At 33.4% G+C, this 17,299-nt stretch overlaps 5 protein-coding genes across 5 annotated transcripts; 3 read left to right on the top strand and 2 right to left on the bottom strand. All coding sequences in view use genetic code 12, as the record gives it.

The window, feature by feature from the left end:
• Nucleotides 1-370: 370 nt before the first annotated feature.
• J8A68_004791 (glycosyltransferase family 15 protein) lies at nt 371-1,603 on the bottom strand (the record flags this gene model as incomplete). Its single annotated transcript, XM_049408787.1, has 1 exon — nt 371-1,603. One exon carries the CDS (start codon nt 1,601-1,603, stop codon nt 371-373), a length of 1,233 nt encoding a protein of 410 aa, XP_049261966.1.
• A 1,839-nt stretch (nt 1,604-3,442) lies between these two features.
• Nucleotides 3,443-8,386, top strand: J8A68_004790 (V-type ATPase subunit a family protein; the record flags this gene model as incomplete). The annotated part of the gene is made up of 4 exons (XM_049408786.1): nt 3,443-3,470; nt 3,529-5,862; nt 6,594-7,714; nt 7,799-8,386. 4 exons carry the CDS (start codon nt 3,443-3,445, stop codon nt 8,384-8,386), a joined length of 4,071 nt encoding a protein of 1,356 aa, XP_049261965.1.
• Nucleotides 8,387-10,695: 2,309 nt separating this feature from the next.
• J8A68_004789 (anaphase promoting complex subunit 5) lies at nt 10,696-13,737 on the top strand (the record flags this gene model as incomplete). Its single annotated transcript, XM_049408785.1, has 3 exons — nt 10,696-10,720; nt 11,567-12,946; nt 13,058-13,737. The coding sequence occupies 3 exons, from the start codon at nt 10,696-10,698 to the stop codon at nt 13,735-13,737; spliced, it is 2,085 nt and encodes a 694-aa protein (XP_049261964.1).
• A 335-nt stretch (nt 13,738-14,072) lies between these two features.
• Nucleotides 14,073-14,723, bottom strand: J8A68_004788 (CDP-diacylglycerol--inositol 3-phosphatidyltransferase; the record flags this gene model as incomplete). The annotated part of the gene is made up of 1 exon (XM_049408784.1): nt 14,073-14,723. The coding sequence occupies one exon, from the start codon at nt 14,721-14,723 to the stop codon at nt 14,073-14,075; it is 651 nt and encodes a 216-aa protein (XP_049261963.1).
• Nucleotides 14,724-15,439: 716 nt separating this feature from the next.
• EDC3 (Edc3p) lies at nt 15,440-17,032 on the top strand (the record flags this gene model as incomplete). The annotated part of the gene is made up of 1 exon (XM_049408783.1): nt 15,440-17,032. One exon carries the CDS (start codon nt 15,440-15,442, stop codon nt 17,030-17,032), a length of 1,593 nt encoding a protein of 530 aa, XP_049261962.1.
• Between the last annotated feature and the right edge of the window lie 267 nt (nt 17,033-17,299).

The following is a 17,299-nucleotide window of genomic DNA, read 5'->3' as shown; positions in this document are numbered from 1 at the left end:
ATAATGCTATTATTGGAGCTATTATCCAGACACAACAACCAAGTAGATTGCAATGATTATTTAAAACTATATATCTGATCTCAAAATGTTGCCGCGTAGCTTCACAGCTTGTTAATCTAGGGCACCTTTCTTACTCGCATTTTGGTTTTCTCGGTTTCCTCTACTCAATTTCCTTCGTTAGCCTCTGACTTCCTTTTGTTGTAGTTGTTCTTCGTTTGCTATTTCTGGTTCGTTTTGTTGTTATTCCTCCCCCGTTCCTTTCACGTTGAATCGTTCAACTGGCTCATTAGCTTCATTTTGCTGGTTGCCCTTCGGCCATCTCTTTGGGGAGCTTCTCTGCCTTCGCTCTGGCTTCCTTCATCTTCGCTTCCTATTCTGCCTTCTCTTTGGCTTCCTTTTCTGCATTCTCTTTGGCTTCCTTCTCTGCCTTCTCGCTGGCTTCCTTCTCGCTGGCTTCCTTCTCTTTGGCTTCCTTTTCGGCCTTATTTTTGGCTTCTTTTGCCTTCTTATCTCTCTCGAGCAAATCTAACGCTGCTTGAGGTAGTGGAATTCCCATAGCTTTGAAATATTTCTTTCCACAGGGACTTCTGTATGTCCAATCCCTTTCTGGATCACACGCACAATGGTGACTTGCTCTATAAGTCAACTCAAGTGGACACTTCCGATAAGCTGTATGTTTATAACCTATATCTTCAAAAAAGTGAATCTTATCTTTTTGTAGGAACAAACTAGCTGCAATTGAATGGATTGGTGCATCTCCCCAACGTTCCCAAAAGAATCCTCCCTTATGGTCTAAGAAATCAAAGTACTCTCGATATGCTTGTGATCTCCAGAAATCAAGGCTAGCGATTTCGAAATTGGTCCAGAAATGACAAGTGTTATAAGTCTTCCCATTGTTGTCACTTACGAAAGCTTGAAGGTTATCCTCCGCGATGTATTCAGGATGATGGTCGAGGAATTCTTGGGTACTCTTCCATAATGTAGGAATGGTATTTCTAAATTCGTGAAAGGCAATTGTGAATCCGTAAACTTTATTATTATCTTGCATATACTTGAAAACATCATAATTGATATCGCAATATATTTCAATGTTTGGTTCTACTCTCCAATACCAATCATATTTATCCATAATTGGCTGTTGCCAGAAAAACCCACTTTCAAATCTACACATATGTCTGTATGATTCGGTTCTACCATTCTTGTTTTTCATCTTTTCTATACTTGCTCTTGCTTCATCGGGATTTATCCATTCAGGAAATGACCAATGTTCTTTAGGAATAACTTCATAGAAAGCTTTTCCGGATACTACTGCAGATGTCATTTGAATGAATTCTTCCGAGAATGGGACATCATTGAAAAATACCCAGTCGTAATGGAATTTCCTATTGAACCGATCTTCAATGTGGTTAATGGAAGTTAACAAGCCGTATAGTTCTTCGTTCCTGGCAAGGGTAACAAATGTTGCATTTACTTTTTCTTTCATTCTGACTTTCCTGGGAGGCAATATGAGTCTAGGGTCAACTTCTGCATCAGCAGGGATAGCTATGTCGTCGTCATCATTGGCGATTCCTAGGTATCTGGATTGTAGTTTTCTTAGAGTCATTGATGTTATACGTAACTCTGTGAAAGTGTATAGTAGAGAAAATATTAGTATGAGAGATATGATTGCTCTAACTCTTTTTCTTGGAATTGTTGCAGTCATATTGGAAATGGTTGCAAATTGTGAAAAGATCGTTATTAATTTAAAAGTAAGAAATACAATCCCTTCCCCTCTCCTTACTGATAAATATGTTCCAACTTTTTAAGACTCATCATAGGCGATCGGCTGTTTTTATTATTATTATTATTATGCAGAAGAAGTTATCATATTATTTTGAGTAACTTAAAGTCATCAGATAATTTCATCTTATTTTATTTTTTAACCACACTTAAAAAATAGTAATGGTCATAGATCTAACTAAAAGATGTCTTACAAAAATGATTTGAAAGGTCACTCACTGATTTCACATTTCAAACAATTCTTGTCTATATACACACTCTTTGTTACGTTCTCAGACATCAACGGATCGTTTAATTGTTCAGAATTGCATTTCTAAAAGATTGAATATTAAGGTTCAAGAATTTGTATTTAGGACGCATTGCATTTATCACCTTGGTCTTGAATGTAAACGACAAGCCTTATAGCTTTCAATTCTGTTCTACTCGGAATATCACATCATGGGGTCATTCAATAACCTTAAATCCTCTTAGATGTCCTCTGTAAGGAGTGGTTATGTGCTCCTTCCCAATTTGGAATTGGAGTAATCGCGGAGATAATAGACTTTCGTCGGTCGTTAGTGAGTATGTGGTATGGCGGAGGCCCGGACGTGGTTCCTGTGTGTAACTTGTTACATTACAGTTGATTTCTGAAAAGCTTCGATTCGGCCGCTATCTTAAATACCTGTGGATTCCCCCTTTAGAGGTTTTGGGATTTGATTGGGGGAACAACTATCTATTACATAGTTATATACAACACTGAACTTTGGTTCATCCTTGGAATTCCTAATACACATTCGCTCGGTCGATTCATTAGACGGTCAAGCGCTTCCACGTTCAAACAACTTTAGTATTCTCATAAATTCTAGTAAAACACTATCTATCTTACATCCTCCTTCTATTGATGATGTTTAATGTAACTTACTGCCTAAATACAGATCTGATGTCAAACTATGCAAAAAGCAAAGACTGCTCAAAACTGTTACAGATCCTTGCAGGGCATTTATAAGGTGAGGATTCTTTCTTAGTTGTCTTTACTAGATAATACCATTATAGTGTGAATAGATCCTTTTCGTATTTATTATTCATAAAGAAAGGGTGTCCTTATGGAACTCAACTAGCTAATAATGAATAACCTTGCCCAGGACTGCTGGCTCAAAATCTACAACTATTAAGTAGAACTGATTATATAAAACTCATTCTGCTCGGCTGTTGTTATGATCTACCACTCGTCCTCAAAAATAGTCTTACAGAGATGTGAGTATGGGTTACTAGCATTGTCAAGAACCCGGTTTACTCTTCCTTCTCGGGATTTGTTCGATGGAATTCCGATTAGACTTTTGAACACAACAAAATATGTAAAATTGTCATATAAGTCATATATAAAAGGTCATATAGAGTCATGTCCTGGACAAACTAGGTAGAATAGGAGTAATCAAAAACTATTGAAAGTGATCGGGTTGAAGTTGTTTCATTGCCCTTATGCTTCTCTTAATTAATGTCGTGGCGGATATCCAAGGAGGTTCTGCACGACATTTATAAATGTCTCCCTTTTTTGAAATTTTTCTTGAAGTTTCTCAGTCCTCCAAAAGTTTCATTCTTCTCTCCAATTAGAATTCAAATTCAATCAATCAACTTCCAAGCATCAATTTTCTGAATATCATCGAACGTACTCAATTGGGAAATCATGTCGGAGAAAGAAGAAGCTGTCTTCCGTATGTTCATTTCTGCTCTATCTATACAAAGTTGGGTATACTAACTATCTCATTATAGGTTCTGCGGACATGTCATTGGTTCAATTATATGTTCCTACTGATGTTTCAAGAGATATCATCTATAGAATTGGTCAATTGGATATTATTCAATTCAGAGACTTAAATTCCAAAATCAATGAATTTCAAAGATCATTTGTCAAAGAATTAAGGAAATTAGATAATGTTGAACGTCAATTTAATTTATTTAAGAAGGAATTGGATAATAGAGAGATTTCAATTAAAGAATTCCCATATGAGCATGTCATTCCTCAACAATCTGAAATCGATGAATTGATTGAAAATTCTCAATTGTTGGAAGATAGAATTATTCAATTACGTGATTCCGTTGAAACTTTATACAATAATCAAAGGAATTTAAAACAATTTAAATATACTATTCAATCTGTTTCTAATTTCTTTACTTCTCAAAGTGGACCTTCTAATACTATTGGGAGTGAAGAAACAGCTTTGTTGCAACAATTGGAAGTAGGTGGAGCTGACGATGCTCATCCTTCTTCATTCATTTGTGGTGTCATTAATCGTGACAAGGTAGGTGCATTACAACAAATCTTATGGAGAGTATTAAGAGGTAATTTGTATTACCATAGTGAAGAATTACCTGAAAAAATGTATGACGCTAAACATAATAGTTATGTTGATAAAAATTCATTTATAATCTTTTCCCATGGTTCTATTATTCGTGAGAGGATTAAAAAGATTTGTGAAGCTTTAGATGGTGATCTTTATCAAGTTGATCAAACTGCCGAATTAAGATTAGAACAATTAAATGAAGTCAATACTAAATTAACTGATTTATCTACCGTTTTAATCGAATCAGAAAATGCCCTCAATTCAGAATTGATTGCCTTATCTCGTGATTTGGGAAAATGGTGGGAAATAATTGCCCGTGAGAAGGCAGTTTACAAAGCCATGAACAAATGTGATTATGATGGATCTAGAAAGACTTTGATTGGAGAAGGTTGGATCCCAACTGATTCAATCACGGATTTAACTTCAACAATTCAAAGAGTAGATCAATCTGAACAATCTTCAACTTTCCCCACTATAATTAATGTTTTGGATACTAATAAGACTCCACCAACTTTCACGAGAACTAATAAATTCACCTATGCTTTCCAAGTTATTTGTGACGCTTATGGTGTTTCGAAATATCATGAAATTAATCCTGGTTTGCCAACAATTATTACTTTCCCATTTATGTTTGCCATTATGTTTGGTGATGTAGGACATGGTTTCATTGTCGCTTTGTCCGCTGGTTTCTTAGTCTGGAATGAAAAGAAATTGGGTGCCATGAAGAGAGATGAAATCTTTGATATGGCATACACGGGAAGATATATCTTATTATTAATGGGTATTTTTTCAATGTATACTGGTTTTATTTATAATGATGTCTTTTCTCGTTCGATGAATTTATTTTCTAGTGGATGGAAATGGCCAGAAGAATTTGAAATTGGTGAAACTTTACATGCTAAATCAATTGGGACTTATATTTTTGGTTTAGATCCAGCTTGGCATGGAACTGAAAATGCTTTATTATTTTCTAATTCTTTCAAAATGAAATTATCGATTTTGATGGGATATACTCATATGACATATTCATATTTCTTTTCCTTGTTCAATCATATTTATTTCAAAAGTTTTATTGATATTGTTGGGAATTTCATCCCGGGGTTATTGTTTATGCAAAGTATTTTTGGTTATTTATCCTTGTGTATCGTATACAAATGGACAGTTGATTGGTTTGCCGTCCAAAAACAACCTCCAGGATTATTAAACATGTTGATTTCAATGTTTTTATCCCCCGGAAATGTGGCTGAACCATTATATTCCGGACAAGCAACAATCCAAATCTTCCTTGTCATAATTGCATTGATTTGTGTTCCATGGTTATTGTTAGTAAAACCATTATACCTCAAACGTGAATTAGATCGTGCTGCCCATTCCCAATATGCACAATTACCAACTGATGAATTGGACGAAACTCCAGCCACCGGTCATGCCGAAAATGATGATGAAGATGAAGATCATGAAGAACATGGATTTGGTGATATCATGATCCATCAAGTCATTCATACTATTGAATTCTGTTTGAATTGTGTTTCCCATACTGCTTCGTATTTGAGATTGTGGGCGCTTTCATTAGCCCATGCCCAATTATCTACCGTGTTATGGTCAATGACTATTGGTAATGCATTTGGTACTACTGGGATTGTTGGGGTGATTATGATTGTATTTTTGTTTGCCATGTGGTTTACATTATCCGTTTGTATTTTGGTGGTGATGGAAGGTACTAGTGCCATGTTGCATTCTTTGAGATTGCATTGGGTTGAAAGTATGTCCAAGTATTTTGAAGGTGGTGGGGTCTTGTATGAACCTTTTGGATTTAAGGGGTTGTTAGACAATATTTTGTAGATTTAAGAGAGACAATATGTTTTTGTTTATATTTTCGTTAGCTTTTTGCATATATCCATTTGTTTTTAGTAATTGAATCGGATAGCTTATCCTTATTTATCAGTAATTTCCTGTACCTCACTTTATGAGCCAGTAAACATCGTAAATTTTGTTTATCTCTTGGTAGCGCTTTCAAATTCGCATCCACGCTCATCTCATCGCAGTAGAAAAAGGTTCCCAAATTTTTCAAATTATTATTGACGACTCATCTACTCTTTTGAAAAGACCCACAAGCAACCATGTCGATGGCTATTATCCTTGAAGAGATCAAGGGCACTCCATCATCAATAATCCCAATCTTGCAATCCCTCCATAGCAACAAATCCCTCCTCAAATCAATTTCCAAATCCGATCTTAACCATCTCATTTCCAGAACATTAAATCTTGCCAAATCTCCTAAGGAATACAACAGATGGTGTGGAATAAACTTAATCCGTGTTATTTGTCAAGATTACACGATATTAGCTAATTATGGCTCGAATTTCTTATCCCAATTAATCCTGATATTAGAAAATTATAATGCTACTATTAATATCAAGATTTTGATTAATACACATCTCTGCTAATTAATGAATACACCGTCTTAATCTCCCTTCGGTTGAAATTGACGAGAGATATTGACTCCTAAATTGGCTACTATTATTGGGTTATATTTGGAGAAATTATACTTGGCCCCCAAATTGATTATTGGATCTTTGCAAGGGTTTATTAAATATAATTCAACTACTTTTAGACCATTTGGGAATAAATTAAATGCTCGATTAGTTGAGATTATCAACAGAGATGATTTTGGAAGTTTCCCAAGAGATTTACAGTATTGTATTTATGAGACATTGGCGATGTTACCTGCTATTGAAAAACAAGAACCTGAATCGAAATGGAATCAGGATGTTGTCGGTATAATTGGTGAAATCGGAGGTGTTGTTGGTGTATATCAAGAATTCCTTAATTTTAAAGATGATCAAGATTTGATTAGATTGGTTGATAAGGTGAATACTGCAAAAGTTGGTAATAAGATTTTGGAAGATATTTCTATTGATTTTAATGAACCAAAGACGATTTTCCAACTTTCGGATAAGATTGAAATTTTATTGAATTTGTTAAGAACATATTTGACTACTGAGACTCAATTTACTGTTAAGGTTCCAATTGGATTGGTTTTGACTTTGTGTGAAGTATTATGTTGTTTGAATGTGAAGTTTTTATCATTTAAAGGTGATATTAGAGACGATCAAGTTAAATCAATACTTAAGCAAACTTTGGCAATTAATCATAAGAATACAGTTTTGTTGTTGAATGATATAATTGATACTTATAAAGGAAACTTGATCCCTCATTTATCAAGTATCATTTCATTCTTAGAAGTTCTTATTCCATTCAAGAATAGAAAAGTTTCATATGATGATTTACTTGAACATGAACAGTTGTACTCTGCGTTATTAGACTGTGTTGGAAGATATCTTTCATTGGTTGAATATATTGGGGATAATTCCCAATTATTGAGATTTATTGATGTTGCATTATTATTGGTCGAACCTAGAATTGAACCTCCATCTCAACAACAATCCCAAAACCAACAAGCTTCCAATAACAAGAAGCAAAACAAAAAGAGAAAGAATACTTCAGCTGTTCCGTTGTCTGATATCTTATCCCATGAGCATCTCTTCAATCAATCTATTCCATCCGGAACGGTCAAATCAGTCAGGAAATTTATCGATACCATTATCACCAGGGTTCGGAATGGAAGGTGAGTTGTAATGTTTTAATACTCTATAAACTATTAGCTTCGACTAATTGCCAAACACTATAATCAACAGCATTTAGTCCCATCTGAATTGAAAACATTGTTGATTAATGCGGTTTTATATCCTGGATATGAAAAGATTAGTGTTTTGCCTATTGTTAGTAGTATTTTGGGTAATGATCCAGTTTTGAGTGTTTTTAACAACCCAAGATTTCCACCATTGCCAAAATATATCAACGTCCATCTTCTCCTACATGTCTACCTACTTCTCCTACTCCTCCTCCTTCTTCTTGAAGAAGAACAGGTTGAAGAAATCAAAGAGGAATCTGAAATCAAGAGAAGAAAGATTAATGAAGATGAAGTAGTTAAGATTCAAATTCAACAAAAGACGGAACAAAAGGTGGTTGTTGAAGATAAATCAAAATTATTCACCAAAGAGAATATATCTGAACCAGTCGTTGAGGTGGTTACGACCACCACTACTACTGAAGTTGTTGAGGATGAAATTGAAGTTGACCAACCTGAAGTTGCTACAATTCCATCAACTAAAACAAGTCAAGAAGCTCCAACTGCACTCCCACAAGAAGATGAAGAGGAAGAAGAATCAGGATCTGATTTTGAGATGCCACAATTGAATGCTGATGAATCTGATGATGAATAGTGTTAGTATGTAAGTTTTAATAGAGATGTAGTTTATTAATTACAGAGTCATTTTTATTCAGTATTATTGAATTGGCCCAATGTAGAAGTCGTAATAATAGTTATTGAGTCTATACGTCCTTTAACTATTCAAGCATAAGTTCTAACCCTTGTCTACCCTCTTTATTTCTTCATCACCATTGAATTCCAAATAAAACATTTCAGCGGAGCGGGCATGCAACGAGCTACAAACAAGGTGATCAAAAGCGATCGTTTTTAGAGGAGAGTATTACAATTTAAGTCCTTTATAGTAAACAATTTAAGAATATCTAACGTACATTAATTAAAACAAACCTACGAATAATCTCACCTAGTACTTAAGACAAAATTCTTCCCCCTTCTCCAACCAATCCAAGGTCTAGATTAGACTAATCCTTGTTCCCTCAAATCGGATAAAAACTCCACCACACACAGTAACCATTATCTCAGTGAATAATTTAGAATGAATAGAATTTTTTTTTTTGTTTTTCATGTCTGCAGCCATGAAGGAAGAAATGCATTTACGCACGAGTTAACAGTGTGGGACTCGACCTTTCGGTAATACCCACTAAAACTCCCTTGAAAACCCCCCAACAATCTAGATTAAGCCGGGCTTTCTTCCTTGGAAATCAGATAAAACATCCATCACTCAAACTAACCGTTGATCAGGCGACTAACTCAGAATGAAATTATTAAACTGAATCAAGTACTCCAGCCAAACTCTCTCTAAATTGTGTCGTAGTCAATTTTTCATTCCCAGGATCTTGCTTTGGATAATTTTTCTATTTTGGGATGGAATTCTATTTTGGGATGGAATTTTATTGAGTCTCCTAGATAAATCATGTTAGTAATAATGAATCCTAGATAAATCATGTTAGTATTGAATCCCCTAGATAAATCATGTTAGTAATAATGAATACCCTAGATAGACCATGTTAGTAATATTGGCTCCCCTAGATAGACCATGTTAGTATTCTAGATTTTTAAATAGTGTTAGTAATAAAGGTATTTTAATGGTAATACTCACTGAAATCCCCTAGATATCTCAAACTTAGATCAAGTCAAACTTTCTTCCAATGAACCTAGATAATAAATCCACTCGAACCAAACACTGGGCAGGTGTCTAATTCTGAATGAAAGTATGTCACTGATTCATGGAATCCAGTCCAACTCTCCCCAAATGGGATTAACACCAATTTTCATTTCCAGGNAAAACTATGGAAAAATGGAAAATATGGATTTGACGATAAATGTAAGTAAGTACGAATCTAGATCAAGTGAAACCTTCTTCCAATGAAATCAGATAATAAATTCAACGCCAGAACTATCCAGTGACCAGCTGTCTAATTCAGAATGAAAGTATTTCACCGATCCATGGAATCCAGTCAAACTCTCTCCAAATTGCATTACCACAAAGTCGTCATCTTGATGTTTGATTTTGGCTTAGGCGCCACAAATAAAATTGGTGTTTTCCTCTGACAACTTTTTCCTCGGATAACTTCAACTGCAGTATTCCTTGAAACTTTTAAAGGCACAATTGATTTTTCTGGATTGATTCAGTAGGAAAATCAGTGATTGAATGAATTATTGAAGTGGTAGATTTGTTTGTAAACATGAAAAAAAGAATAAAATGAATTTCGAACTTTTTTTCGCAATCTGAAGGCTGCAAATTTTCGTTCTCATTATGGAACAACTCCAAAAAAATATAATAGACCATTCACAATAAATAATCTTAGTGGTAAAGGACATATTATTTAGGTAGGATAATTTTTTTGATTAATAACCCAATAAGGGTTGATCTGAAAAGTTGGCTGGTTGTTGGAAAGTTGATACTTTTCAAAGTAGATTCATCTAAAGAAGAGTGCACTTGATTCTAGTTTGGACTTACTTTCAATTATCTTCCATTTCGCCATAACCTCCATTATTCCATATTTCTAGATCCAAGTTCCAAATATCATTATTCTAGAAGATAGACAAAAAGGAAAAGAAAACAAATAGTAGCATAAAAATGAGAAATTGATGTTGATCCAATTTGGAGAGGATTTGACCTTCCATGGATCGGTGACATGCTTTCATTCTGAATCAGACACGGGTAATTGGTTCGAGTGGTGGATTTATTATCTGATTTCATGGGAAGAAAATTTAACTTAATCCAAATTTCAGATATTCAGATGATTTCAGTGAGTGCTACAGTTAAGATATTACTAACAATATTTTAGAAACCATCACATCGTCAACCATAAATATATTCAATCTTAAAATAGAAAAACCATAAAAGGAAAGATCATTATAATGAAAATTGATGTTCATCCAGCCTGTTTGGCTGGATTTCATGAATGGGTAACATACTTTCTTTCTGAATTAGACACCTGGTTAGTGATTGGTGTAGCTTCCATTATAGACAGACTTCTGATTTTCAATTCTAAGCAACTCAGATGGACATCATCTAACAAACCTAATAAAACCAACAAACTTCTAAATTTTTAAGGAGTATTCTCTCAATTGGAAGCAGAAGTGTCATTTCTAAGTTGTAGAAGGTTCTGCATCTATAGAAGAACTACTTCCAATTTCTCTTGATTTGTTGTTGGTTGTAAAAAAACCTTTGGATGTAAAAATGAATTTACTTAGGTGTTTCACTTCGTAGGGTTTAGTCCAACACCTAAGATAAGGTTTAGGAAATACCACAGTAGAATTACTTAAGGCTACTGAAGAATTTACACCAGATCTGATTAGGTTCATTTTTGAAGCATAACCGATCAGGCCAGGAGCTGATTCTTCAGTGAACTTAAGCCTTTCTCCCAGTAGAATATCATCCTCTACCCCCCCTCAAAACCAAAAGAGTACCCCAGCTATCTCCACGTTCCCCTGATTGGAAGCAAGACCGCAATTCCAGTTAGATCTACACGTCTATAGCAGAGCTACAACTGATTACCGTTTCTCTCTGCTTGTTGAAGAAAGAAGAAGAAGAAGGACGAAAAATTGGTTGTAAAAAAATCTTTGGTTGTGAAAAAAAAGCGAACCCTGATATTTATTTAGATGTCTTGGTGGTAATAAAACAACAACGACAATGGATTCAATATGAAACATCAACAAGTTGTTCTTTGTCTATTTGAGTTTAACAATTATTGTCTTCTAGATAGGGGAGTATAATTATCAATCTTAGCATTAATTTATTTATATGCCACCAATTCAATCACCAATGATATATTACAATCACTGTTGATCTTATTAGTTAAATTAATAAACAATGATATATTATATGATGAACAAGAAGAGATCATTGTGATACCGACTTTAATTGATCTATGTTATAATATTCATAAACAACAACAATCATCACAATCTTCTTCTATTCAATTACAGAAATCATTACTTGAATTACTATGGAATATTCAATCAATTGAACATTTGGATGATTGGTTAGATAAGTTGTTTGGAATGTTGGTTGCTCCCAATGTTTTATTTAGTAATAAGTCAAGTTCAGTGAAACAATTATCTAGTCGATCATTATTTGGATCTTTTATTTATAAAATTGTTACTTCTTATCGATTATTAAAATTTGATGAAAGTTTTGTATTGTATGAATCATTTGTTGAATATCGAGAATTGACTAGAGAGTTGTATGAGAGTTATGGTGGGATTATTCCTAACAATGAACCGCTAGCACCACAGCAGCAAAATAAAGGGAAGCCAGAAGATCAGGATCAAGAATTATTCAATCAATTGAATCAACAATTACAATCCACTATTGGAATTAATATCCCCAATCAATCGATGAATGATAGTAACCACAACCTGGGTGAAACATTAATACCTGTCCCCAACCATGATTTACAAGTATTATTGGATAATCAAATAAATTTATTGGAAAATTATGGTACTCCAACTCCAAAATTACTTAAAGATATAATGGAATTAATGACCTCTCCTAATTCAAATATGTTTCGTATTCAAAATATCACCTTCAATAATCTTCCATCATATTATTATATTAAATATCTAGAATGTCTCCAATCATCCAATTATAATGGTGCTTTTGAATCCCTACATCAATATTTCGATTATATGGTTTCCAACAACTCGAAATATTTCTATCATTTCGCCTTGGTTTCCCGAGCAAGTCTACATCAATTCTTTGGAGAAGATGATAAAGCCATGGATGCAATTGAAGAGGCTATATCGGTAGCTAGGGAAAATAAAGATAATTCAACATTAACATATATCTTATCTTGGTTATTCAATTTCATGAAGAATAAACCGGAATTATGGAATCGTCAAAAATTCTATAATACGAGGAATAATTCCCATTTATTGGATTTCTTAATTAGTAAATCCCGTCTGGTTTCATTACTGTTATATTCCATGAGTTATAATTTCGAAACGTTACAGATTATGAATAGTGGTAGTAGTGGGGGGATTGATCAATATATGACGAGTTTATTGAAGGCGATCTATATATCGGTGAATGATGTGAAACCGACATTTGTAAAACTGGCAGAAGTTGCTGCTTGTGTGTGGGCAAGAATTGGGAATCCGATCTTGAGTGAGGTATATAATGATGTTGCGTTGGATATGACGGAGAAGAAGAATCTAAACTAAAGAAATGACTAAGCTGTTTTAAAGGTTGCCAAGAACTAACCACCCTGTAATGAAGATGATGATGATGATGATATTGAGGTTGCATATGAGAATTTGGAGAAATTGAAGGCGGGGGTTATTGATGTTGACCATTCGTTGTATAATTCATTACAGACAAGAAGTTTAATTATGTTGATTAAGATGAATTTAATGAAGGGAAGATTCCGAATCTCCCAAGAAATTATTCAAGTTTTATTAGATAATGAAATTCGAGATATTGAACTCAAACATGAATTCATTGCTTTACAAATTGAAACTCAGATATGTTTAGAAAACTACAATGATGCATTGAAATTAATTTCTAATACAATTTCAAATACTGATAATTTATTTCTTACAATTCGATTAAATTTATTAAAATCTTCAATATTCAATCAATCAGGAAATCATTCCCGAGTTATTTCAACCACAATCCAACAAATCCAATTAGCCCACAAGAGTGGATTCATGCCATTAATAATCGAAGGATTAATCATCCTATGTGGGTCATTTAACGCTTTGGGTGAATACCAAGATTCCATTGACATTTTCAAACTGATAATGCCCCGGGTTCTTGCCATGAATAATCGGGAATATATATCTCGGGCATATTTCGAATTAAGTCAAGCATGGTTTGGGAAATATCGACAACAACAGCAATCACAAAGAAATGAAAAATTGTTTGGAAGGGCGTTGAGGTTTAACTTAAATACATAACCGCCCAAATTTGACTACTTTGTAAATCAATACAACTTCTGAGCTTTTGAATTTGAGATGGGGATTGCTGAATATAATGGAGATGAGAAGTTGGTTGAGCATGCCAGATTGGGGTTGGGCAATATAACCAAGAAGTTAGCCCAGGAAAGGGATTACGGGTATGTGTAGGGGAATTCTCGCCTTGTTGGCAAATAGTAGTAAATGATGGGCTACACATAAAATTAATTATTTATTAAGAACTAACTTAATGTAAAAGAACGGAAGGAGAAAAGATGCTATTTAGTCTAAAATGTAAAATCTATAAACAGTATATGGGTGGGGGGCTTGATGATCAATCACTTCTTTTTGTTGATCTCATCAGCATCCATTCTAGCTAATATTATCGATGCACTTTTCAATTGAACTACATTAGCCACTTGTTTAAATAACCAAATAGGAGCACTTAACCAAACTAAACATGTACCTAACCAAAAGAATTGATAATAATGTAAATAAATAGCAACATAAAATACTTCATTAACCAAACAAACAATAAATAATACTTTTCTATTGGTATAATATAAACTTAATAATTTTGATTGAGTTTTATCAACATTTTTATGAGAATTTGATCCAACTGATAACATAGCATACATATGCATATAATGAGAAGCTAAATCTAAACTAACCAATATTTGCCATCCAATAGTAAATTGAGGATATAATACAGCTAAATACACAATTAATGAAGAAGTAGCACATCTATCAGTAACCATATCTAATACTGCTCCGAATCTAGTACCTTGATTATACCGTCTAGCAGCATATCCATCAAAAGCATCTAAGAATCCCGAGATACCATAAAATATTAATGTATATATTGGATGATTTTTCATACATATGAATGATAATATGGCAGTGATTATTCTGAAATAGCCAATTAAATTGGGAATAAAGAAGAATATATCTTTGATTGTTTTTGTTTGTTTTGTTGTTGATGATGACATGATGGAATGGAATGGGTTTTATTGATTAATTTGATTACGGCTTTTTTTCTTGTTATTGACTGTATTGGGTAAATAGTCAGTGGGTGTGGAATTAGGAGAATATTACCAGTACTTATTAGGGGAGTGTATTTGGATAGAATGGAAGTGTAGTGTAAGTGGTGATAAAATAAAGTAAATTTATAAATCGTCGTAACTCACTTGCTTTAGTTGTGTATGAGAGATCTTGTGAAAAAAGATTTAGAAATTTTCAATTCAATTTATTTTAATTTTTTTTTCCGTTCTTCTCTTTGTTACTTACAACTTACATTCAAGTGGCTGAAATTTTTTAAAGTCAAACGATAACTTATTGGCTGATAAATAGATCAGCTTGTAATTTTATCAGATCAGATCAGCTGACTGCCAATAGTTTAGATTCTAGAGCTCTTGTATCGAAATTGAATATCAATCTATATAGAAGCTTATCAAACTTGTAAGTTTATCGGATATCGGTTTAACCAATAATTAAAGTTCGTATGTCGCAAACTGGAAATACGTTTGAGACATTGAGGCATATTTACGACATTTCCCAGTCGTGTACTTTACACCAAAATTAGTTCAATTGTTTTTCATTCTTGTCTTCGATTCTCTCTTCATTCTTTCATCTAGAAGAAGAAGAAGAAGCCCAAGTGAAAGCTTCCAATTCAACTGAAAAAGAATAGACAATACAAACAAAGGAGATGACAGAATTCATTAATTATAAAGTTGATCTTATGTTAAAAGATGGGACTAAATCAACAGGTATAATTACTCATGTTGATCCTCAACAAATCACTCTTGGAAATGCAATTCAATCATTCAATCCACAAGAAACTATTTCCAATCTTAAAGTTATGAGTACTCAAATTGCTGATTTAAAAGTAGTTCAATTACCTCCTAATTTTAATAAAGATTCTCAATCATCATCCAATAAAAAGAAATCAAAGAAACTGCTGCAGGCACAGGCTCAAGCTCAGAGCAATGCCGTTGAAGATGATGCCATTGTTTTTGCTAGAGGTGGGACTCCAAAATCTATCAACTATGGAAATAGTCGTTCCAATACTCCTCGTATAAGATCAAAAGCATTACATTCATCAGCGGGATCAATTGATTGGGGTAATGAAGAAAGTGATGCCAAATCAGCAGCTGGTACTGATTTTGATTTTGAAGCTAATCTTGCTATGTTTGATAAAAAATCAGTATTTGCCGATTTCCAAAGAAAAGATAATATTAATCAAAGTGATCGATTAGTAGGTCATAATAAACTTGAATATGTTAATAAATCAAAAAAGAAGGAAAAATATGATATTGATGAAATGGTTTTAGATAAACATAGAATTGATAATTGGGAAAATATAGGAACTACTAATACTTCACATCTGGAAACTCCCGTAATGCAATCAAACATGTTTGGTGGTGGACCTCATAAAGATTCAAATGTAAGATTAATCCGTTCTGATAATTTAAATCCAATTGCATTAGCTTCACCGGTACAATTATTAGAAATTGAACGATTATCTACTGAAACTTATGGTATAACTCCATCCATCATGACAGAAACATGTGCTACTAATCTAAGTCAATTAATCATGAATAAAATGTTAGGTGGGACATCTCGATTAAGTAATAAACAAAATCATAATTTACCTCCATTAGTATTACTTTTAATTGGAAGTGCCAGATGTGGTAGTCGAGCATTTGCAACTGGACGTCAATTAACCAATCATGGAGTAAGAGTATTAGCATTCGTGATAAATAATGAAGATTTAGATTCTGAATTAACTAAACAATGGAAATTATTTGAAAATCTGGGTGGGAAAATTATTATTAAAAATTTACATGAATTATTAGATATAATAAATCATCAATTAGATACTCCGGTAGAATTAATAATTGATGCCTTACAAGGATATGATGATCATTTAGAAGATATATTCTATACTCAAGAAGATCAAGTCACATTAACGAATCTAATGAAATGGTGTAATGAACTGCAACAACAAAATAAAATAATGTCTTTGGATATACCTTCGGGTATAGATGGTGGATCGGGAACATTACTGGATGATTCTCTAAAGTTGAATTGTCGATGGTGTATTTCTATGGGATTACCTTTGTCAGGATTAATATTAGCATATAAGAATGGACATATGGATTCTTCAGATGTTTTACATTATTTAATTGATGTTGGAATACCTAATAAGGTATATAGTAGTAAAGGTAATTTAAGAAAATTTGATAAGTTTTGGTATTGTGCTGAATCAAATATTAAATTAGAAATTACTTTTGATTAAAGTTTTTTTATATAGAAAAGTTGGCATGTGTATTTATATAAATTTATAAAATTGTATCATAGTTTGGCAAGTGTAAGTCATATCGAGTAGTGTAATTCTCAGAATGGTTCGTGTAATTTTCAGTCTTAAGAAAAACGAAAATCTCATTTCTGAAATAAAGTTGGTTGTAAAAAAAATCAACATCATCTCACCAATCCAATCAATCAACGAATCAACACAACAATCGATTGAACAACCACACGGCAATTGAGATCAGCCCAGCTCAAT

The sequence above is a fragment of the Hemisphaericaspora subhashii genome (genome assembly GCF_019202705.1).
Source record: "Hemisphaericaspora subhashii strain CBS 10753 chromosome Unknown scaffold35, whole genome shotgun sequence".
Classification (NCBI taxonomy): domain Eukaryota; kingdom Fungi; phylum Ascomycota; class Pichiomycetes; order Serinales; family Debaryomycetaceae; genus Hemisphaericaspora; species Hemisphaericaspora subhashii.
This window is presented reverse-complemented; position numbering and strand designations above follow the sequence as displayed.